Source organism: Pteropus alecto, unplaced genomic scaffold (assembly GCF_000325575.1).
Source record: "Pteropus alecto unplaced genomic scaffold, ASM32557v1 scaffold276, whole genome shotgun sequence".
In the NCBI taxonomy this organism is placed as follows: Eukaryota; Metazoa; Chordata; class Mammalia; order Chiroptera; family Pteropodidae; genus Pteropus; species Pteropus alecto.
Genome location: NW_006438074.1, coordinates 903,884 through 928,246, shown reverse-complemented (window position 1 = coordinate 928,246; position 24,363 = coordinate 903,884). Strand labels below are relative to the sequence as shown.

The 24,363-nt window shown below is 39.3% G+C and overlaps 1 protein-coding gene and 1 pseudogene across 1 annotated transcript; one reads left to right on the top strand and one right to left on the bottom strand.

The window, feature by feature from the left end:
- The first annotated feature begins 908 nt into the window (after window positions 1–908).
- TMEM30B (transmembrane protein 30B) lies at window positions 909–2,189 on the top strand. Its single transcript, XM_006915102.2, has one exon. The coding sequence runs from the start codon at window positions 936–938 to the stop codon at window positions 1,995–1,997; it is 1,062 nt and encodes a 353-aa protein (XP_006915164.1). The 5' UTR covers window positions 909–935; the 3' UTR covers window positions 1,998–2,189.
- Window positions 2,190–23,352: 21,163 nt separating this feature from the next.
- Window positions 23,353–23,471, bottom strand: LOC112482482 (annotated as a pseudogene).
- Window positions 23,472–24,363: the final 892 nt, after the last annotated feature.

The window sequence follows — 24,363 nt, the reverse complement described above, 5'->3', positions numbered from 1 at the left end:
GTGCATTTTTCTGCTTGTGTGGTTTGGTTTCCCCATCAGCTAGAGAGACATTTAAAGGCTCTGAACTTCTTGCAGTCTTCAATTCTCTTTTCAAAGTCACTTTATTTTTAGAGAACTTTCCACTTTTCTTAGTTATACAATCAGATCGGGGCACCTGGCCGGAAAATCATTTTACCTTTTAAAAAAAAACATGCTAGAATTTGAATGCAGGCATTGAATTAGAAACAGATTTACCATAGTGTAAATCTCCTGGGCATTACAATTTGTGGCTGAGAGTTGACTGAAAGGGAGTCCATAAGTTAACCTACAAAGGGAAGAGGATCTAGAGTCACTTTTTTCCCCCCCAGATAAAATAGTATTAATAACCTGAAATCTTCAAGTTTCCGGGACCCACGGTGCAATCCTTCAGTGGAACTTTGCTGCAGGTTGCAGTTTCTACGATTTCGGGAAAGAAGGCTGGTCAGCCACTCCAGCCACTTGGGAGAAGGGAGGGAAGGTGGTACCTAAGCAAGGTATGAGCCACTCAGAGGCAGCCTAGGGCCGCCATTCACCTCGAAGAGGAGGAGCTGGCGTCCAGACCCACCCGGACCGAGAGGAAACGAGAGCCTTGGGTGCTCCAGGTGAAGGAGGAAAGGAACACGAGCCCAGCTCACCTCCGGAGGCGGGGCGCGGCTCCCGATAAACAACAAGGGCGGAGTCAGCCCGGATCACCTGGGCTGAGGCGGAACTGTGGGGTCTGTTCGCAGCACGAAGAACCTGGGATTCATACTCACCTGTACTGGGGACGGAGGCGGGGCCAGGCCCAAAACTCACCTGAGCCCGCGGAAACCAGGCTCGGGAGTAGTTCCCGGGCTCGCCCAGCGCGGAGTGGGAGGCACTCTCGGCTGGACCCATCTGAGCACCCTCCACCCGTCCGTGAGTCTGTCCCGGCCGCCATGACCTGGAGCGCCACGGCCCGGGGCGCCCACCAGCCCGACAACACTGCGTTCACGCAGCAGCGCCTCCCGGCTTGGCAGCCGCTGCTGTCGGCCAGCATCACGCTGCCCCTCTTCTTCTGCGCGGGCCTGGCCTTCATCGGCCTGGGCCTGGGCCTCTACTACTCCTCCAACGGCATCAAGGAGCTCGAGTACGACTACACCGGCAACCCCGGCACCGGCAACTGCTCGCTGTGCGCCGCTGCCGACCAGGACCACGCGCCGCCGCCCAGCTGCTCGTGCGCCTGGTACTTCTCGCTGCCTGAGCTCTTCCAGGGCCCCGTGTACCTCTACTACGAGCTCACCAACTTTTACCAGAACGACCGGCGCTACAGCGTGTCCCGCGACGACGAGCAGCTCAGTGGGCTACCTAGCGCGCTGCGCCACCCGGCCAACGAGTGCGCCCCCTACCAGCTCAGCGCGACCGGTCTGCCCATCGCGCCCTGCGGCGCCATCGCCAACAGCCTCTTCAACGACACCTTCTCCCTGTGGCACCAGCGCCGGGCCGACGGGTCCTACGTCGAGGTGCCGCTCGACCGCACTGGCATCGCCTGGTGGACCGACTACCACGTCAAGTTCCACAACCCGCCACTGGTGAACGGCAGTCTGGCACTAGCCTTCTACGGCACCGCGCGCCCGCCCAACTGGCCCCGGCCGGTCTACGAGCTCAGCCCCGACCCCAACAACACGGGCTTCATCAACCAGGACTTCGTGGTGTGGATGCGCACGGCAGCGCTGCCCACGTTCCGCAAGCTGTACGCGCGCATCCGCCAGGGCAACTACTCTGCGGGGCTGCCGCGTGGCGCCTACAGGGTCAACATCACCTACAACTACCCAGTGCGCGCCTTCGGCGGCCACAAGCGCATCATCTTCAGCAGCATCTCGTGGATGGGCGGCAAGAACCCCTTCTTGGGTATCGCCTACTTGGTGGTCGGCTCCCTCTGCATCCTCACGGGCTTTGTCATGCTGGTCGTCTACATTCGCTACCAGGACCAGAACGACGAGGACGAGGATGAGGAGTGATTCCTGCTTCAAAGCGTCCTTCCTCCTTGCCAAAACTCTCTTGCTTCTTTGGTTCTCCTCCTCGCCCCTCACTCAGTTCCAACCTCGCCTTTCCCGTCTGTTGTGGATAAGGGTCCAGAGATAGGAATTATATATACCACGTTGGGGGCTACCAGACTCTTGCTGGGGTGCTTGGAGTGCAGAGTGAGACAACCTAGCAAATTCTCCAGTCTTCTTCACGATTTACCTAGTTGACATGTTAGGTTCTTAAAGTCCGTAGGAAGGGGCTATAGAGATTCCTATTTAACGCCTCTCTGGTGAAGAGACTGAGACCTAGAGATGTTAAATAACTCATTCAAGATCAGGCAGCTAATGATTGGCTCTGGACTCACTCTAGAGCTTTTACTTCTACAGGATAATGATTTTCTCTGGTGGCGGGGAAAATGGAGGGTAGAGAGTGAAGCCCACAAATAACCTGCAGAGGCGTGGAAAGGTGGGAAAGAAAGTGCTTGTTTAATGTGTAGATAGGTTAGAATCCAGAGATTCTAACACAGTAAGGCTGGGGCGAGACCCTTGAAAATGCATTTTAGTCATCTCATCTAGAGGTTCTTCCTATATTCCCTCAAATTTAGGAGTCAATGTCCTGAACCAGGGAACAAGTAACTTACTGGGTGTTTTCCTTTTTCCTCATGTGTCTGAGGCTGGGCATGAAACAATAAGGTTAGTCCAGTTTTTCAAGTAGTCATTTGTTCCCAGGGTCAGCGACAATCAGAGTTGCTGGTTTGGTCTAGCACTCAGCCTTGAACATGGAAGAAATGTTTTAACTTTAGAATTAGGTAGCTGAAAGGGATCTTAGAGGGAAAGTGATTTCTCTAAGTCATATCTGTGTCTCCTGGCTCCTGACCCAATTCTCTTTGTCATCTAAATTATTTTTTATGCTTAGAAAAAGCTTCATTCATACCTTTTCCCTTAGGTCTAAGACAAAACTTTTTAACCTATGTTCTCAAATGAGCATGTTTGTTTTTAGTGATTATGTTTAAATGAATGCTGAAGAATATAGTCTTATACGTAAACTAGAATCTTAAGGATCATTTGAACATTTGAGATGTTAAACTGACTACTCTAAAATCATTCTAATATATACAGTTATTCTAAGAAGCAATAGAATCTAAAAAAAAAAAAGTCGCTAAGGAACTTTAAGGAAAAAAAAAAAAAACCCTTAGTGATATCATCTTACCCAAACAGATATAAGGTATTTATTCTGTCAGAATTCTATGGTACCTGCTCTATTACAGCTGCTTTCCAGCTACTACTGGTTTTGCTCAGGACTCTAAGGCAGTGCAAGACGTTGAAGAATTTTTTTAGTAGTCAAAGAATTGTATTGAATAAGTTACATTTATTTTACTCTAGCTCTTTGAAAATTAATAATCAATGGACAGCATACATGTTCATGACATCTGATCAGATTTTCTAGAACGCTTTGATTCAAGAGATTCTGTTCCACTATTTACAAAAACTAAAAAATATTTACGCATTCCAGTGTGTTAGTTTCCCAACTCCTGGAGGTGACACGATTTTATTGTCGGATTGTATATTATGATTTTAGGCTATGAAAAGGATCATTATATGTATATAGAGTAATTTTTATTTATTATGAATGTTTTATTAGGCAACTCACTAGCCTAGCCTTTATGTTGCTATAAGAGAATTTACTACATTTTTTTTTTACTATATAGTTGAGAGCAACCATGTATTTTGCTATCATTTGTACAATGTTTGGTCTAGTGCTATAAAATTTGAAGTGAGACTACAAGATTTAAGGTATTCTGATTAAATCAATGAGTTAGATTTCATGCCCTATTCTCTGGGTTTTTGAAAGAGAATAAAGGTTATGTTTGTTTTAGCTTCAGTATCGTGTTAGCTTAATTCTTTTGAACTATGATCTTAAAGGTATAAACATTACCAACCTCTTTGCTCACTTGTTATTAGGGAATTTATATTGCAGCAAGAAATCAACTTTTAGAATAAGGCTCAAAGTGAACTCAGCGCTAACTTCCTAAAACAATTTGAATTTACCAACATGTATGAATTAGACGATCTTCAGCTATTGTTTGAATATGGTAAAATATAATCAATTTTTAAAAAGTATTAAAATTATTAAGGAATATGATTGTAGCAGTCGTCTCCATTTCTGCATTTTACTCCAATACTAAATTGCAATTATGTGCTGGGTGTTTTGGACTACAAAGCTTCAGAAACTATAAAAACAAAAAATGTGAAACATTTTCATGTGATGATCCCTGTGCTGAAGCATTTTGTTTGATATCTCAGCATTTTAGCTGGGCTTGAATTCTCCTGTTGTCCAGTAAATGCTTCCCAGTTTAAGTTGTGTCTTCTGGGATGAGAGAGAAAAAGGCCAACCTCAACAATTGGACAGGCAATGTGCTTTGATCTACCTTGATCGAATAAACCACAAAGAGAAATTAATATAGCTGGTGGGAACTCCCCAAACAATATAGCAAGTAAGGCTTTCCAGGTATCTCCAGAAACAAATTGACTAAACAACTTACTGATTATGCAAGTGTTAAAAATCAGAGACAGAATATAGTCTGGGATTTCATCTAGTAACAAATATCACTTCACAATATGCAACCACAGTCCTTTCTGCCTCACTTTAAGTCCGTTGCTCTCTTTCTGTCCTTGGTAATCTAAACAATCGAGTAATTTTTCCAAGAGAGTTAGTGGTAGAGCTGCAATGTAACAAATTCCTTATATGCTCTTGGATATAAGTTATCAGTTACTATAACAGTAAATTTCCTCTTCCTTTATTGTTATTGGGCATTTCTTGGCATCCTAGATTTTTTTTTCTATACTTAAAACATAGATGACTGAGTTTACATGACAAATTAAAAAAATTTTTTTAACTTAAATTTTTTTCCCCAGGAGAATTTCTTTTAATTTCCCTCCAACAAGAACAGAGTAGTTTTTTAAATGTCATTAAGAAGGCCTTAGTGAATCTGACATTAAGATCCTAAAGAGATCTTACGTGAGAGCAGCACTTTGTGTAAAGAATTTGCAAAAAATAAAAAACCACTCAATGATTCTATATGTAGCCATCCCCCATAATTGCACTGATAAGACTAACAATGGGTATTCAGAGAAATATACTTTCCCACTGTTTTGCCACCTGGTGTTTGCCACCATTAGGCGTACTTGTGTAAATTAGGTCACCACAGCAAGACAGTATTGGGGGTTTAGAATGAGTCACCCCAAGATTGCCTTTGTGGTATGCAGATTGTTTTAAGCTAAAGGCAACTTTAACCTTGGGCTCAAGAGAAACTTCTGCCCCTCCCTTAACTACCTAGAAGAACTCGAATTAGGGTCTTTGCCCATAAGAGATTATCAGAGATAACCTCTTTTGACCTATGTTCAGGGTAGGACAAAATTATATTTACTAAGCATCTGTTCTTCTTATCATCCTGCAATGACCCTTTGAAGCCCCCAAGGTACCTTACCTTAATCCTAGCTCAGGATGTTTTATAGACTCATTTTCCCTTTCTGTCTCTGAACCTCATGCATGTGGGGTCTCTGACTCTCGTGTATGTAGGGTTCCCATACATATGTATGTGTTAAATTTGATTATTTTCTCTTACTAATCTGCCTCATATCTATTTGATTATTAGACTAGCCAAAAGAATCTTGACAGTAGGGGAAGTTTGTTCCTCTCCCACAACAGCATTTCTTTATTTCTGTATATGGCTGAGCAGGTCACCATGGGATGCAGAAAAATTCTGAGGCTATGGAACCCAACACAGACCATTTGAGGGGGTGGAAAGATAGAAATAAAAAAACCCTGGCCTGGGGCTTTGTTATTTCTCATCTGGAAGTTGGAGGATCCTCCTAAGTGGGAAAAGGAAAGATGAAGTTTAAAGTACGAGGCATTTTTCTGGCCAGCAAGGTATCCAGAAGGCAGGGGCTGGGCAGTGAAGGGAGCCCATCGCAGAGGCCAGAGCTCACCAGCAAACTCACTGATGACGAGGCCTTTGAGAAATGCAGAAAGCGGATGGTGGCTCACCTCTTTCTGAACCCCTCAGCTTGTCTTTTTGACCAATTTGAGTGTGATTTATCTTTTTCCTTAGAAGCAAAAAGTATTACTGTCAAGAACCTTCACTAATAGCCTTGCCCTTCACATTGAGCATTAAACTTCCCATTAAAGTGGCTGAAACCTTACATTACTGATGAAAACTGTAAATGATATGTCATTAATAATGATACTTTGTTCTTCTAAAAGGTCTTTGTTCTGAAAGTCCAATGTGCTAACACTATGTGGTCTCATTTATCTTATCCATCAAAATGCTTGAGCTTTTAGAAAGTTATCAAGACTAAGTAGAAATATATTTTTCTCAGTTTGGGTCAGAACTCTCTAAAAGTAAGTAGTGTTCTAAAACGAAAGCATAAGTTATGGGTGTGGCAGTGCTATTCATTTAAGTGGACCACTTGAATATTTTCAACAGAAGACTTGATTAATTCTTGTTATGATTTTAATAACACATTATAAGACATTTCTCAGTTTTGTTAAAAAATCCAAAATGAGAGAGACAACAGTTCCTATTCATAGGAAGTGATAGAATATAAGATACTTTTTACTCTTTTCCTGCCAGGCTTTAGGGGTTAGAAGTTATCTGTTATACCAGCATAATTTACAAATAACTGAATTATGATATTTCTCCAATATTGCTTTGAGGGGAAAATTAGCTCATATATTTACTTCCTTGAATCTGTAAAAACATGATTGAACATTGCGTATATAAATGGCATAATCTCTACCTCCATCCTAACTTCTCTCCAAACTCACATCTCCAAATACCTCTGTGGCACACCTAAACATCCTACAGGTAGCGTAAGCTCCAAGTGGTCAGCACAAAACTCACTGACTTCTCCAAATCCATTCTTCCAGGAATAGTCCCAGATGCTGTGACTCCTCTATCCCTCTCAATCAACTAGGCCCCAAACCCGAACTGCCTTATTGACTCCTCCCCCTGTTTCTTTCCACATCAAAATTGGATATAATTCTAAACCCTAAATGCACTTTCCATCAGTTCTCTTTGTCACTGCCCTGGCCTGGGGCTTTGTTATTTCTCATCTAGAAGTTAGAGGAGCCTCCTAAGTGAGCTCCAGTTCATTCTCCTCATCTCAGCCAGAATAAGCTACCAAAACAGATCTCAGTGTGTTATACTCTACTTGAAATCTCTCATGTCCATGTACAGTCTACAGGAAGAAGTCTAAATTTCTTAGCAGGGTCTACAAGGCCTTCATGGTTGGCCTCGTTCTAAATCTTCATTGCCTTTTCCTCCAAATCCCCTCCAAATTCCAGCCACGTTGAATGATTTGAAGAGATCCAAACCCAATATCCCCTCACGTCTTTGCCCACACTATCTTGCTCACCCACCTAGCCACCCAAATCTCCTCATCCATCCTCAAGACCATTCTGAGTGGTTGTGTCCTCTGACCTCTGTGAAGTCCTCCTCGCCTCCTCCACTTCCTGTCCTTAGCCTGAGCTTTCCTTTGTGCTCATCCCATTCCTCTCTCAGAGCAGTTACTAGGCTGCCTACAAATTGCTTATTGTTTACCTCTTCCCACATCCAGACTGTTAGTTCTTTGGAGGCTGAGAAACTTTTTTTTCTCATCCATCTTTATGCCACTGTCAGGTTGAGTGACCAGCATATGGTGAGTCCTCAAACATTTGCCGAATGATTATTACTACCACTGAACATATTATTTCTTACAATATAGTTGAATGAATGGGAAATAATTGAGGAAACAAATGAGATGTGAAGAGGACACCCTACACTTTTGAAAATCTTAGAGTAAAGAGCACAGAGGATGCACATTTGTTCTTAACAGCATGATAATGCTAAGCTGAGAGTTCCAACATGGAGAACTTAAATGTGCAATCAGGTTTTCCTTCATAAACTCATTCTCAGAAATAAATACCAGATGGGCTACATTAGTGCATTGATAGTGGGGACAGTTACTTTATACCCAAAGGTAACCAATGTCTTTCCTATGAAACTGCAGCGAGTTAATGGAATGTTTACATTTTTGTGGTGCTTCTTTATAGAGGAGAATTTTTTACTTACTGTAGAATTCTATAATGAAATGTAAATGAACATTGCTTTCCTCTGCCAGACTGTTCTTCTAGAATCCATTTAAACAAAAATAGCATTTGTAAAGAAACATCCAGAAAGAAAAGCAAAAATAAATGGAATACTAGATGTCCCATTTACCAACTTGTGTTTGGTTTATAACATTTGGCACATCTTGATATCTATATAATAGTAGTTTTAAAACTATAAATAATATTTTACAGAGGTCATACCATAGTTATTTAAGTTTAGGGGTTTATTTCCCTGAGCACTAAGTAGCTATGAATGAATTATGTTTAGTCTGATCTGCCACAGAAGAGCCATAAACCTCCAAGTCATAGCAAACTGTGTAATATTACTTCAATACGTCAGGAAAATTATACATGTAAAAGAATAATGCATGATGAGGGAAAGGTATTTTTATTTTTTTAAAGTAATATATGTTACTGGGCAGGAGCTATAAAATTTTGTTTTGTTAAACTTTCCTCTGATTCTGGAAAACAAGCATCAGCTTTGCATTGTCAGCCCTAAACCAGCAAAGCAGGCCGTGGCACCAGAGAAAAGGCCTAGGAAGGAGAGTTTGGCCTTGATTTATGAAGTTTCTCCTCTTGAGATCCCTGAACCTCAAAAAGATGAAAATGAAGGAAAGCTGCAAGAACACAAGGTGGTTTTGGACATTTCTTTCTCTTCACTACCAGCATTCTCTGCCAGTGACCCGTGTGCAAGTGTTTTAATAGATGCTCAGAAGTGAGGGTAGGGACAGTGTTTAGCACTAAAGCACAATTCACTTTTAAAATTAAATCTAATCAAAATGCTTAAATGAAATTGTTAAGCACTCACTACATACCAGACAACATGCTAAGCAATTTCTCTTGCTTTTCTCATTTAATTTTTCCAACCCTAATATCATCCGCATTTTGCAAATGCAGGAACAGAGGTTTGGAAAAATAAAGAAACAGATCCAAGGTAACATTGGTGAGAGATGGCCAGGATTACAGCTGAGGTCAGTTTGACTGCAAAAGCTCTCTGCTATTTATTCAAAGTCAGTTGTGAGGTCTTCTTGTCAATGTTCTAAGCGCCTTACCTGTATTAACACATGACCATCCTCACAACAGTCCTATTGTTATCTGCTATTATTACTTACTGTTATCATCTGCATGTTACAGTTGAAGCTGAAGCTCGGAGAGGTTAAGTAACTAGCCTCAGGCAGCATAGATGGTATCTGAGAGCCACAGTTCAAACCCACTTGTCAGACCGAGGAGCCACACTAAGGCACTCAACTTCTCATTCTCTACGAATATTAAAATTAATCTTACGAAGGAACAAGAATAGACAAGACACCCTGAAAAAGAAGAATGGGTTGGAGAAGTGAGCAGCGGGAGGGGGAATCCTTCTTGACTCGCCAGAAATGAAAATCTACTTACAAAGCTTCCATAGTTTAGACAGGGTGATTTTAGAGCAGGGGTAGACATCTAGACTAATGTGACAGAATAGACAGGGAATTGTACTGTGAAGAAAAGCCCAGAAGTGATTACAATTTAGGAGCACGGTTATCTCTGAGAGAGAAGGAGGCAAATGGAAGAAAGGGAAGGGTAAATGGCATCAAAGATACTGGTAACATCCTATTGCTTAAACTGGGAGGTGGATACACTAGTGTCCTTTTTGCTATTATTCCCAAAATTGTACGTATAATATAGTATTGGAAAAAATAACAACAGCCTGGGCAGTTTACTCTTTTCTAATGAAAAGCTGTCTCAGGGGTTCGAAGGCTATACTTCCATGATACCTTTAGAGTCTATTCCTTTCTGTGGTGTTTCCAGTGCTTCTACAGACTCAAGTAATGTACAAGGTTAGAATATATCATTCTTAAACATCTCTCACCTTGTTAAGAACCTTGGAAAATTTTTAATTTAACATTTTCTTTAAACTGAATAATAGAAATGACATTAGATGGATTGTTACCCAAAGCACTCCATTTTAATGGAAAGTTCAAAGGAACAGAGGCGCACCTCTGCTGGCTGGTCCCCTGGGAATGTCAGTTTGTCCAACTATTATATGAAGTTGTCCAACTACTGTATGAAGGAAGCAAAGCTCTGGGCAGCAGTAGGATGGAGAGGCAGTTTTTGGATTAGAGGATGCCCGGATAGGACCAAAGCCTCCACATCTCTTTGCTGTCTTGCATCAGAGCAAGAAACAGGACGAAAGGCAATTTAGTGCAGAAATTTGGGACGAGAATGAGTCACATTTTAAACACATTCGTTCGAATTTGTTGCAAAGGTGAACTCAAGCAGTCAAGCAGTGGGGCTTAGTCCCAGACCCTCACATTTTTCCTGTGTTGCACATCCCAGGGTTGAGAGAGGACATTCCACAGAACTAGGAAGAGGAGGCATCAACTCTGCCACCTGGCCCCATTAAGCTAACTCATCGTGGCCTTGCTGGCCCTGCCAAGGACTGTGACTGGAGCCTGACACCGGGGACACCCAATGAGGTGTGTGCTTTCTCAGGTTAATGTGGGTTCAACCTGAAAAAGGAATGTGCTTCTAAAGACGTGCACTACTGTCCTCTGCTGGACGGAGCCAGAATCACCAGGATTTAACTACCTAAGGACTGAAGGCAAGTGGGAAGGAAAACAACCGCTTTTATGAACGATCATGTGAAACACTAGTTTCTAAAATTAAAGTTCCCGAGAGCAAATAAAATATGAATGCTTATAAATTGCATAATCATTCTGTGTTTTAATACATTCCAATTAATCTATCAAAAACAAACTGGCAGGCTTATCTTTAATTTTTATTCAAATATAAAATATTTCTTCAAATATAACTCTAGTGGTTAATACCAATGTAAGTTTTTTCCGCTAAAAAATTATCCTGTGTTTATTTTACAACTATGTCATTAAAAAAAGGTTCTTGACACTAATTTGGAAAAGTATATGTCATCTACTCTGTTTTAAGCTTAGGCACAAAAAAAAATAAATAAATAAAAGGCAGCTACTACTATCCTTTTTACCAAATAACTTTGCCAAATAGGCATGAATGAGCCATTTTGTATTAGAAATTGTGGGACTTTTTAAAATGAAAGACTGATAAATATTGGCAGGTACCTCTTCTATGAATATGAAATTGCCTCACAGGTTTGATAGACTGACAGATAAGCCCTGTCAAAAGCCACTCCCTTCAAGAAAGAAGTTTCTAGAGTTTCTCTCAAAGCAAAATAAACTTGCTTACTCAGGATCCTGTGAATTGCTTACACTGAGATAATGATTCAGGTGTGGATGATTTTAAACTTTGCATACTTCTCTGAGGTTGCTATTGAACCTAAGGAATAGAAATTCTTGTAAGTTATTTTATATACGTGAATCTTGTACCATGATTTGATGCTGAAATATGCCATATTTTTTTCATTCTAAGATTCACTCCCCCTCTCCCCCAACACACACATTTTCACTTTTCTAAAATCAGGATGTCTCAAATTCCTGGCTTCTCCCTATCCATGGCATCTTACAATTGCTGTCACTTAGACTTACTGTCAGCCAGGCAACAGTCAAGATGCAGTTGTCATCCTGCTGCACTGTCACTGGTGTTTTGGGACAACACACTGCATCGTGTACCATAACATCAACATTGAATATTCCTTCTCTAGCAGGTTTTAAAAGAGTTGGACTCGGAATATGAAAAACTTTTAGGAGACCCATAGACAATTTATTTTACATAGATTTTCCTTTTCTATGCCTGCACAGATAGGATACATTATATACATATAAATAAGCATACAAGAATTCTTTTAATAAAAATAAAATACAAAAATTTTAATGTAAGGAATTATTAGGTCCTATTTTAACTGGCAGCATTTTTTTTTAGTGGTACATAAATTAATGGTACACATTATGATTGATGGCATTTTAAATTCAACGAATTATATGGTATAACAGGGCAGTGGAAAGAATGCGTCTGAATTCAAAACCAGATGACATAAGATGGCATTAACTGAAAAGGCATATTCACTCAATTTCCACAGTCTGCACCATCAATCAATTTTGAGAAGAAAATGGAATTTAAAAAATTCTCTTAGTCCTCCCATGTACCCAAATATTAGAAGAATAAAACAATGTGCCAGGTGCCAGGATAGATCAGCCCCTCAGCCTTCAGCATCTCGCTATAATTATTGGATACAATCCAACCAACCTTCTGCATCACAGAGAGGATAGGGGAGGTTGCTCAGAGATCAAAGCCAACACGTAGCTCATCTGAAGCTCATGTACTATACCTCACTGGAAAGAGGCACAGGGGGATGGAGCGTCAGAAGAGTGAGAATATTGAAGTGTCTTTCTTAGTCCCTGAGGTCTTCTTTGGACCAGGAAGCTTTGCTGGATAGACATATATCACGGCTCTACATATTACATCTCTCTGCTCCCTCAATATGAGTTGTATGTGAGTGTGTGAAGTTGATGACCAAATATAAATCAGAGTTATTTCTGTTGACAGGAAATAAAGTTAGACCATCATACATACTCAGAGCCAATATCTGCTTTCATGTTTTTCAAAGTTATAGGGAAAAGATGTCTCCCATTATTATGACCGTCTCGTCAGAGCTAAGATGGAGCCAATTCCATTCCACCTCAGTTCTTTTCTCAGCCAAGAATGGAAACCATACTGTGATAAAACATTGCCAAGGGAGAGGTCCAGATAAAAACCTCCCAGTCAATTTAGACTCAGCTTGGTCGAAGACTCCCTTCAACCCCACCCTCTAACACCCTGCTGAAGGAATCAGTTTTTCCTTCTAAAATTATGTTTCTTGTTCCTCACTACCCAGCTCCACCTCCTAACCTCTCTCTCTAGGCTCCATTTCAGCAAAGTTCATAGAATCAAAAAAAAAAAAAATTCTTTTTAATGTACACAGACTCTTATGCCAATTTTGGGGTCTCTACTATCAAAAAATGTACACAAATATGGGAAATAGCGGGTTTATAGATGACTCAGATATATAAAGCCGATTCTAGTTACACATTCTTATGAGACAATTCCTTCTCTGGCCCTTTGAAAGCTGCATGTCCATCTGCCTTCGCTCTGGATCCAGGAAGCTTGTTTCAGTGCTGAGTTAAGCCACTGGTTCACGAGGCTAAGGAACAATTCTCTCGCTAGTGTCTCCCTGCAATGAACTTCCTTTTCTGCACCCTCAAAAGTTCCTTGAGTTTGGAAACTTTCTCTCCTGCTTGCTTTATGCGATCCCAGTGTCTATTTGGCACCACATACTTTCTGGATCTATAATTTTTCTAAAAGCTGTAGTAGTCTTTAAAACTCTTCTCCCATTCCAGAGCACCCCCTTTTTCAAGTTCTTGGGGCTCTTGTCTTTGGAGCTCTCTCTCCACACTCTTCTCCTAGCCTAGTCTCATCCTAGGCAAACATTAGCACAGAACACTGATGTAGCAACCTTTCAGTTTTGTGTTGTCATGCCCCGACAACATTATTCTAAATTTGCAGATGATTTTGGGTCGGGAAGCATTAAAGTTGCTTTGAGTGGCAGAGTGGTAACATAGAAAAGCACTGACTTGGGAGGTGGAGCCCCTGGGTATGGTCAATTTTCTGTTACTACCTGAGCAAGTGACTTGAGTAAGTTATTTAATGTTTTGTGACTCCTCCTCTATAAAATGAGGCTATTAGACTAAGCTATTGGATTCCTTTCCAGGGACAGAATTCTGTGACTTCGGATTTAGATGGAAAATTTTACGGCAGACTGGACATAGGACTAATTATTTGTTTTGATGTTGAAGGATTAATCATTTCCCTGAAATGTCTTCTGTTATTTATATCTATCTTCAAGAGATGCTACATGTATTTATTTTGCTGAAGTGTGGAGAAAGTCCATGGTCAAACAAGTTAAAATAATTTTTTCTCCCTGCAGGACTTTTCAGAGCCTTTAAAATACAAATATGCTGTGAATCTCCAGGAAGGAGATCAAGCGTTACAAAACTAAGCAAACATATTTGAACAACTATTTCTTTTTGTTCAAACACCATTTACCATCTTATAGACATAGGGTTCTACATAAGGCATCTTGAAGAATGGTGCCCCAAGGATGGTTACTTGAAGAGAAATGAAATTGTCAAAATTGCAAGTGTCGATAACATTATTAGAATACTGAATACTATAATATTGAAACATTTTAATACTGAAACATTTTAAAAGGTTATTTTGAGGTTTATTTTGGACATGGTTCCTGCCAATGTCAACTTCTAATTCTTTTTTTTTTTTAATGAGATGTTTATTTAGTTCCAATAGGTAGGGTAGAAGGCTCGCTTGATGTCTGTAGTGATCTTAACCCTCTTCCTACTCCAGTCTCAGCCCAGCATGCACTTCTCCATTCTGCCTTCTCATCCTCACTAAAACAGACTCTACTAAAATGCGAACTGAGCCTGTACCCTGGAATAGCTTAAATCTAAGGAATCCAAGCCTCTATGTTTCACTGCCAAGTACTGTTCCTGAAAGTTCACTGATCTTTGAAATCAGCTAGCCCTTAAACCCATTGAAGAGGGTCAAAAGAGTTAAAAGATTCCAGATGGGGCCAGAGCAGCCTCTCCAATTTCTTCCGCCTCTGTTGCTCATTCAGGGTGTGACCTGTACAGGTCACTAAATCTCTATGTGCTTTCAACTCCCCATTTATAAAATTTGGCTGATACATATTGATTTCTAGGATGTTTAGATACCTGAAGTCACTACAAAGAGCAAATTTCCTACCTGATTTTTGTGTTATTACCAGGGGGAGGCCACAGGCACAACAGTCAGAAAGCAGCAAAGGACGAGAAATTGCAGAAATTGAGCAAATCAGGCTTTCTTAGCTCTGGAGCCACTGTGACCCAATTAAATCTGCACATACACATCGGACAACATCTAGTTTATAAAGGCAAATATTTAATTAGTGGGACTCTAGGACTGGCAGTGCAACTTCTAACACATGTAACAAGATACCCTAAGCTTGAGAAGCAAACCCTGTAAACTTAAACTACTACAAAATTATAAAGTTTAACATAAAAATGGAAAATCTTTAAATAGCTGTTTTGTGCAATGTTCTTAACAGACAAAACTGCAACACAGTGGAACCGTGTAACTACTAGCAGCAGGCACTCCAGGAAGATAAAATAAACTGGCTTTATGGACCCAAGGAATTGATTTTTAATGAGATTCTGCTTGGCTGTAACGGCTTCCTGAGAGAGTGATCCAGTTTCCATGGTCTCTGGTATACAGTTATAAGGTGCAGAGAAAAGACTTGACTAAACAACGCTCAAGCATTTGCCATTTTAGTGTATGCGATTAAATAAAATAAGGAAGCTAAGACACACTCCAGAAAGTACATGTGCACGTGTATGCACATATGCTCATGCATATGCTACTATACCTTCAGACACCTTTCCTAAGACGTTACTTGCTTGTATGTTCTGAATTTTACGGGACTAAAGCCCTTGAAGTTATATGCATATATTTTTCCACCAGAGCATAAGGACCCCTAAATTATTAAATAGACTTGACTGATTCTTTCATACTCTGTAATCTAGATTTTCTGCTGATATTTACGTTTATATGTATAGCAGTGGCTAGGGACAACGATAAGTATAGGTATAGATAGAGATATGCTGTAGATAACAGGCACTATAGAATGGAGAAAGTAGTATAGCACACTGGTTAAGAGCTTCAGTTTTGAATCTTGCCTTTACTACTTCCTAGCCGTGTGTGCTTTGGTGTGTTAACTAACTTCTCTGAGCTCCAACTTTATCTTCAATAAATGTGGATAAAAGCACCTATTTCACAGGGGTATACTAAAGATTAAATAATGCAGAGACAACAATTTAGATGAATCTTAGCAATATAAAGTGAAAAAAGTAAATCCCAAAAGATTATATATAACACATTTTTTTCATAAAGTTAAAGCTAAGTAACACTTAAATTTATATATGTAAGAATTTACATAGCATTAATAAAATTGTACGTAAAAAAGCAATTATGAACACAGGGTTCAGGATGATGATTAATTTGAGTGTGGGGGAGCTGGAGGAATGGGAGATAGGATTATAAAACTAGATAATAAGTTATAGTCAAGGTGCTAGTTTGTGTTTGGATGTTGGGCTTGCAAGTGCATATAATGAATAACTAGCTAACTAAATAAAACTATCCATGCATAGACCAATGATGAGAATGTCATGAATCAAGGAATATGACTAATCTAAATCTATGTACTGGAGCCTCAAAGAAAAGAGAAGGTCAAAAGAGGTAATATATAATAAAGTGATTAGCACAGTGCTTGATACATAGTAAGCACTTAAGAAAAGGTTAGGTAGCTGGCTAGATATTTCTACATATATCCACATACATTCTTATCCTCAATGAGTTTAACTTCCCAGCATCATCAGTTTCCCTTTATTTTCCTTATTTCCTCTTTCATTTATTTTTTTTCCCCCAGTGGCATATTCTATATTTCCAAAATCCTTAACTTTTTAATTTTTAAAAACCTTAAGGTATAATTTATATGCAATACCAGGTACAGGTCTTTGGTGTTCAGTTTGATGTATTTTGTCAATTGTATTCACAAACACAACCACCATTCAAAACAAGATATAGAATATTTCCATCACCCCCAAAAAGGTCCTTTGTGACCCTTTCCAGTCAATTACCTCCTGTCAGCGGCAACCTCTTATTGACTTCTGACTTCTGTCACTGTAGATTAGTTTTGCCGTTCCGTGGACTTCATAAAAATGAATCATATAGTATATACTCTTTTATAATCAGCTTCTTTTGATCAATCTAATATTTTTTGAGAGTCTCCATATTGTTGCATATGTAGCAGCAGTTCATTTTTTTTTTTTTTCATTGCTGGGTAGCACTGTATTGTATGAATATACTACAATGTGATTATTTTTTCTCCTGTTGATGGACATTTGGGTTGTTTCCAATTTGGAGCTATTATAAGTAATGCTGCTATGAACATTCTTGTATGATTATTCTCATAGACATATCTTTTGATTCTCTTGGGTAATACTTTGGAGTGGAATTGCTGAGTTGTAGGGTAGATGCCTGCTGATCTTTTTGAGAAACTGCCAGTTTTCCAAAGTGGTTGAATCATTCCAAATTCTTAAGTTTCTAACATCCAACTCCATTGAAAACTGATTAAGTAACCACACTGACAATGACCCATTTGTGTCAGGTCCATGTCTTTTATCAAGTCCAAAAGGATTCCCAGGCCAGAAAAATAAATATTTTAGAAAAGATATGAATGTAAATGGCAACAGATGAATTTAGACTTGTCTGATGGTGGAATGTACGAAATCAGAACAGCAAGAAAGCATTTCAGATTCAGGTCATAAAATGAATCATTTTTAAGAATACTGCATGGGCGAAGTGTGAGACTAAATCATAGGTTCCCAAGCTGGATAGATGCCCCTTTCTGCTCTTGGCATCAAGAGACAAACCTAATAACTTTTCTGGGGAGTGGATGGGTGACCGATAGTAGGGACACTAATTGCCTTCCATTGGCTGGTTGATTTGGCTGTAAAGAGAAAGTCCTGCCCTAGCCCCAAAGAGTTTACATCTGTTTCTCATACAGCTCAGCCACCCATGCTGCTTCAACCATCCCCTACTGCTAACCAGGCTACCACTTTATTGATTTTCCCTACCCTTTTAAAAAGATGAAAGTTCCTGAAAGCTTTTTGCATGCAAGTATGCGTGTTTGTGTGCATGCACATGTGTGTGTTGCTGACAGCAATGGTTTAGGTTAACAAACTAAGCAGCAGCTAGGGGAGTCATCCGTTTTGGGGGTTTGTTTTGTTTTGTTTTTGTTGTTGTTTTTAACCAATTACTCTAGGATTCCTTACCGCCTGTGGTGGAGCTGGCAGACACATAACAGAATGTGATGACAACAACTTAAAGATAATTAGTTGACAATGACTTGAGACCTCATTAACCCCTTTAACACCTCATAGTTAATGATTAAAATAAAATACTTGGAGATCATTTAAAGAACATCCTGTCTTACTACCAGCAGTTGTTTAGGTATAGCTAGAATATTGAATATTTCTTTGATATGCCTTCCATTAACAATGATTATCCAAAAGCATCAACAATGATTATTCAAAAAGGATATCATTATTCCGTGTATATCAATGGATGAAGAATTTGTGCTTTTACCCAGAAACCTATTATTTTGCTTCTTTCTGAAACACACTCCCACTCTCAGTCTTTTTAACTAAGTGATGTTCAAAGTTTTTTTTTTAAGTTAGCCTCTTTGTTCCCATAAATAACATGGATTGATAGTTAACTGTGATTTTTACTGGAATCACTCCAATTAGGGGGTTAATGACTCGAGAATTCCACCATGAGAATTCAAAGGTGTGTATATGTTTACATAAACCTGGAATATTTCACAAATCTGCTAGCCTCAGGCTCCAATAAACGTACAATAGTTCTCATTTTTCTTGATGGGTCTTCGATAAGTGTTTAAATGATAGATGAATTGATGCTGAGATTTTATAACCTTTCAGAATTTATTGTTTCACCCTGCCTCTAAAATAGACACCATTTAAACCACTAAAGCAACTCAGTGGTTCTATCCTTTGTTCTTAAATATTTCTTGGGAAAGAAGTTTCAGTGCTTCTAGGACAATCCAATTATACTACATATTAAACTGCAAATATCAGACAAAATTCTAATGTTTGAGAAGGTTTAGAATAAGCTTTATTTTGATTATAAAATGTTAATAGCCTATAAAGTTATAATCTTCATATCGGTTGTACTACTTAAACATGTAAGCAGTTGTACTATGTAGACATTCCAACCATTTATTTGATGTGAAAGTTTCATATTAATGAGGCAAATACAGCTAAGTTTGTCCACTTTCAGGACAGCAGTCCTTAACCTTTTTTGGATCACAGACTCATTTGGTAATATGGTAATACTATGAATCCTCCAACCCAAAAAAGGGCTCTAGTCGCACACCAAATTTAATGGATTTTCAGGGATTGATGGATTCCAGATTAATATTCTCTTATCATCGGTAACAGGGATGATTTTAACCAGGGATGATTATAACCATGTTGGTGAAAATTAATCTATTAAATAATGAAGTGGAAATGGACCAACTGTGAACAGATCATATTCAAACAGGAATTATGATTTGAGAAAATTATCTTAGTTAGAAATCCAAAAGGGAAAAAAAGGTGTCTCGTTATAAAATAAGGGTCAAGTGTGCCATGAACATTTATTGAAAAGATTGATTGATGAGAAGTTATAAGCAAGTGTTTCTTTGTTTTCTTTTTCCTAACAAGCAAAGCAAAAGTGAGAATTTATTATTTAAAAAAACTTCGTGTTATTGATTTCTTGTTTAATTTTGTATGGTCTGAGAACATACTTTGTCTAATTTCAATTTTGTTAAATTTGTTTAAGGTTTGATTTATGGTCCAGAATATAGTCAATCTTGGAGAATATTCTTATTGTACTCGACTATCTATTTTGCTAATGTTAATGGAGTGTTTTATAAAAGCTAATTAGGTCAAATTAGTCTTCAGTGTTGTTTGGGTCTTCTACATCTTTACTAATTTTCTATCTACTTGTTATATCAAGTACTGAAAGAGAAGTATAAAGTCTTCCACTATAATTGTAAATCTGTTGATTTCTTCTTTCAGATTTACGAGTTTTGTTCTATGAATTTTTAAAAATAATCAAAATTTTTTTCAATTACAGTAGGTATACAATATTATATTAGTTTCAGGTATATAATATGGTGATTAGACATTTATATATCTTATGAAATGATCACCCTGATAAATCCAGTACCCATCTAAAACCATACATAGTAATTCAATATTGTTGATTACATTCCTTATGTTATACTTTATATCCCCATGACTATTTTGTAACTACCAATTTGTACTTCTTATTTCCTTCCCCTTATTCACCCCACAAACCCCCTCCCATTTGGCGACCATCAAAATGTTCTCTATACGTACGAATTTGTTTCTGTTTTGTTTATTTAGTTCTTCAGATTCCACACGTAAGTGAAATCATATGGTATTTGTCTTTCTCTGTCTGACTTAGTCCATTCAGCACAATACCCTCTAGGTTCATCCATGTTGTTGCAGATGGCAAGATTTCATTCTTTTTTATGGCTGAGAAATATTCTATTGTATATATGTACCACCTTTTTTTTTTTTATCTCTTCATCTATTGATGAACACCCACATGGCCTCCATATCTTGGCAATTATAAATAATGCTGCAATGAACATATGGATTAACATGTCCCATCAAAGTAGTGCTTTGGGTTTGCTCGGATAAATAACCAGAAGTTGGGTTACTGAGCCCTACTTTGTCTCTTGTTATAGCCTTTGTTTTAAAATCTGGTATAACTATTTGTCTGGTATAAGTATTGCTTCCCTAATTTTCTGTTTGTCTGTTTCCATTTTCATAAAATATTTTTCTCCCCCTTTACTTTTTTTGTTTCTTTTGATCTGAAGTGTTTTGTAGGCAGCACATGTAGGGGTCTTGTTTTCTTATCCAGTCACTATGTCATCTGATTGGAGCATTTAATCCACTTACATTTAAAGTAATTATTGATAGATATGTAGTTATTGCTATTCTATTATTCATATTTTTAATCTCTTTTCTTTTTCTTCTTAAAGAAGTCCCTCTAATATTTCTTGTAATATCGATTTGGTGTTGATAAACTCCTTTAGCTTTTTCTCATCTGGGAAGCTCTTTATCTGTCCTTTGAGTCTAAATGATAGCTTTGCTGGGTACAGTAATCTTGGTTATAGGTCCTTGCTTTTCATTACTTTGAATATTTCGTGCCAATCCTTTCTGACTTGCAAAGTTGCTGTTGTGAAATCAGCTGACAGTCTTATGGGAGCTTGCTTATAGGTAACTACTTTTCTTTTGCTGCTTTTAAGATTCTGTCTTTAACCTTTGGCATTTAAATTATGCCAGCATCTTGTTTGAACTTCCTGGGTTTGTATGTCTATTTCCTTTCCAGATTAGGGAAAATTTCTGTCATTATTTTTTCAAATAGGTTTTTAATTCCTTGATCTCTCTCTTCTCCTTCAGGTAACCCTATGATACAAATATTAGTATGCTTGATGTCTCAGAGGCCTCTTCGACTAGCTTCATTTTTTTTTAGAATTTTTTCTTGTTGCTGTTCTGATTGGGTGTTTTCTCTACCTTATTTTGTATCTCTTTTTTAAAGTTCTCACTGAGTTCATCTACTCTTCTCCTAAGTTCATTGAGCAGCCTTATAACCAGTGTTTTGAACTCTGCCTCTGGTAGATTGCTTGTCTCTATTTTGTTTAGTTCTTTTTCTGGAGCTTTGTTCTGTTCTTTTATGTGAGACATGCTTCTTTTATCTCAATTTTGGCTGTCTCCCTGTGTTTTCTTCTATGTATTAGGTAGGGTTACTATGTCTCCTGATCTTAGTAGAGTGGCCTTATATAGTAGATGTCCTCTGGGGCCCAACAGTGCAGTCTTCCTTGGTCTCCTGAGCGGGTGCTCCAAGTGCATCTCTTGTATGGGTTTTGTGTGTCCTCCTGTTGTAATTGAGCCTTGGTTGCTGCTTGCACGTCGGTAGGGGGAACTGACCCTTGGGCTGATTGGTTGTGAAGACTGGTCAGTGAGGGCTGACCCTATGGAGCAGGGCTCTGGTGCCTGACCAGTCTATCCTTTGGGTGTGTTGCCCTTGGATGCAGCCCTGGGTGGTGCTATGCCTGGGTCTGAAGCCAGCTATGAGTAGTGCCAGCTCCAGGGCCTCCTGGGAGGGGCCCTGCCACAGGCCAAGTTTAGGCACAGCCTGTGCCTTCCCCTTGCCACCTGGCAAGAGTCACCAAGGAATCCACAGATGTCTTCCACCCATGCTAAGCTTGGAGGTTTCTCGAGAGGCCAAACTATGAACAGAGGTTGCCTGACAGTAGTGTTGAGCTTGAGGCTGTTTAGCAGGAAGTATAGGGCACACCAAGTCCAGATGCTGTTTGTTTGGGTTTTGTGAACATTTGAGATTTTAAGAAAATCTGTAGCATGAGACAAGACAGGAGGTTTGTATGGAAGAGCCACTGGAAATGGCTTGGGTGGGCTCGAAAGTTGGGCAGGGTGGGGTCTCAAGAAATTGCCAGGGCAGGGTGACCAGTGTTAGCCACGTTGATGGAGACTCAGATATGGTGCCTGCCTGCATGTGCAGGCTGGGTGAAGGGAGGGTTCAACAAAGAAACAATGGATTCTGCCAGCACTTTTGTCTGGGAGAAAGCTACCTCTCCAGCTATCACCCCAAAGCCAGACAATTCAATTCCTCCCATCTGTCACTGGCACTTTCTAAGCTGCTGCCCCAGTGCTGGAGCTCAGAGCAAGTAAGTCCGTCAGAGAGTAAGTCTGTGTGCAGGACCCTTAAGAGAAATGTCTACAACTTGTGCCACCCTCCATCTCACTCAACCACAATCTCCACTAGTTTTCACAGCCAGAAGTGGAGGAGACTTCTATTCTCCATCCTGGAGTACTCGGTGTGAGGCTGAGATCCCTCGTTCCTCCAGAGGCACATCCACAGCTGAGATATCTCTCCCAATTCTCAACAGCCACACATGGGTGTGGGATCAGCCTGTCCCATGTCCCCGTCCCTCCTTTCAGTCTCAAGGTGGTCTCTTCTGTAAGTCCAGTTGTAGGACTTCTGTTCCACTAGACTTCAGGTGACTCCCAATAATGGCTGTTCTGTAACATAATTGTAATTTTGATGTGGTCATGAGAGGAAGCAAACACAGCATTTCCCTATTCCACTGGGCAAGTATTTCTCACAACATAATCTATATGACTCCAAGAGAATTAGCAGAGATGCTTATTTAAAATGCATATTCCTAAGTTATACATTTAGCCAACTCAATCCGCAACTCCTTTATCGGGAGCTGGGACCCTGCATTTCAGTTTAACCAAGCTTCAGGTGATTTTTTTCTTTTGTATGTGTCCTCAGTGCATAGGTTTTTTAAATATAATTTTTTATTTTTTAACTACAGTTGGCATACAATATTATATTAGTTTCAGGTATACAATATAGTGATTAGACATTTATATAATTTATGAAGTGATCATCCCGATAAATGTAGTACCCATCTGACACCACACATATGAGTCTGTATTATATCATTGACTATATTCCTTACGCTATACTTTACATCCCCCTATTTTGTAACTACCAATTGCATTTCTTTCTTTTTGCTTTTAATGCCTATAGCACCTGATATTCCTAAGTGGTCTCCTATCCAAGTACTAACCAGGCCTGAACCTGCTTAGTTTCCAAGATTAGACAAAATTAGGCATGTTCAGGATGGCATGGCCATAGACCCAGTTTGTTTTTCTTAATCTCTTCCCCTACTTCACTCATCCTCTCAACCACCCCCTCACATCCGGCATCCATCAAAATATTCTCTATCTACGAATTTGTTTCTGTTTTGTTTTTTGGATAAATACCCAGAGGTGGAATTACTGGGCCCTTCTTGGTCTCTTGTTATAGCCTTTGTTTTAAAGTCTGTTTGTTCTGGTATAAGTATTGCTATCCAAGCTTTTTTTGTTTGTTTCCATTTTCATGAAATATCTTTTTCCATTCCTTTATTTTTAGTCCGTGTGTGTTTTCTGATCTGAAGTCTCATATAGACAGCATATGTAAAGGTCTTGTTTACTTATCCATTCAACCACCCTATGTCTTTTGGTTAGAGCATTTAATCCATTTACATTTAAAATAATGATTGATAAATACGTAGTTATTGCCATTTTATTATTCATATTTTTTATTTTCTTCTTCTTCTTCTTAAAAAAATCCCTTTAACATTTCCCATAATACTAGTTTGGTGGTAAACCCCTTTAGCTTTTTCTCATCTGGGATCCAGGTAATTCTTACATACAGTTAAGTTTGAGAGTGTCTCTTACATTCTGATTAACTCTTACTCTTATGTTTTTTGCAAAGCACTTTATTTATATTAGTATCATTAGTCAGTCAATGTGAATGAATATCTTTCATAAACATCCAGGAAATGCTTTCGATAACTCCAATTTGGATAGTGGATGTCATCAGGGAGAGAGCCCTTGGAAGGCAGCTGCAAACAATTGTCACTCCACTGCACTTACCATCAGAGTCAGGCCACTTTAGATTGGCCCATCACACTGTTCCATTTTTTGGTACTTAGTCATTTGTTACAATAAAAATTAAGTTACAAGGAAGGAACACTGTGACAGGATA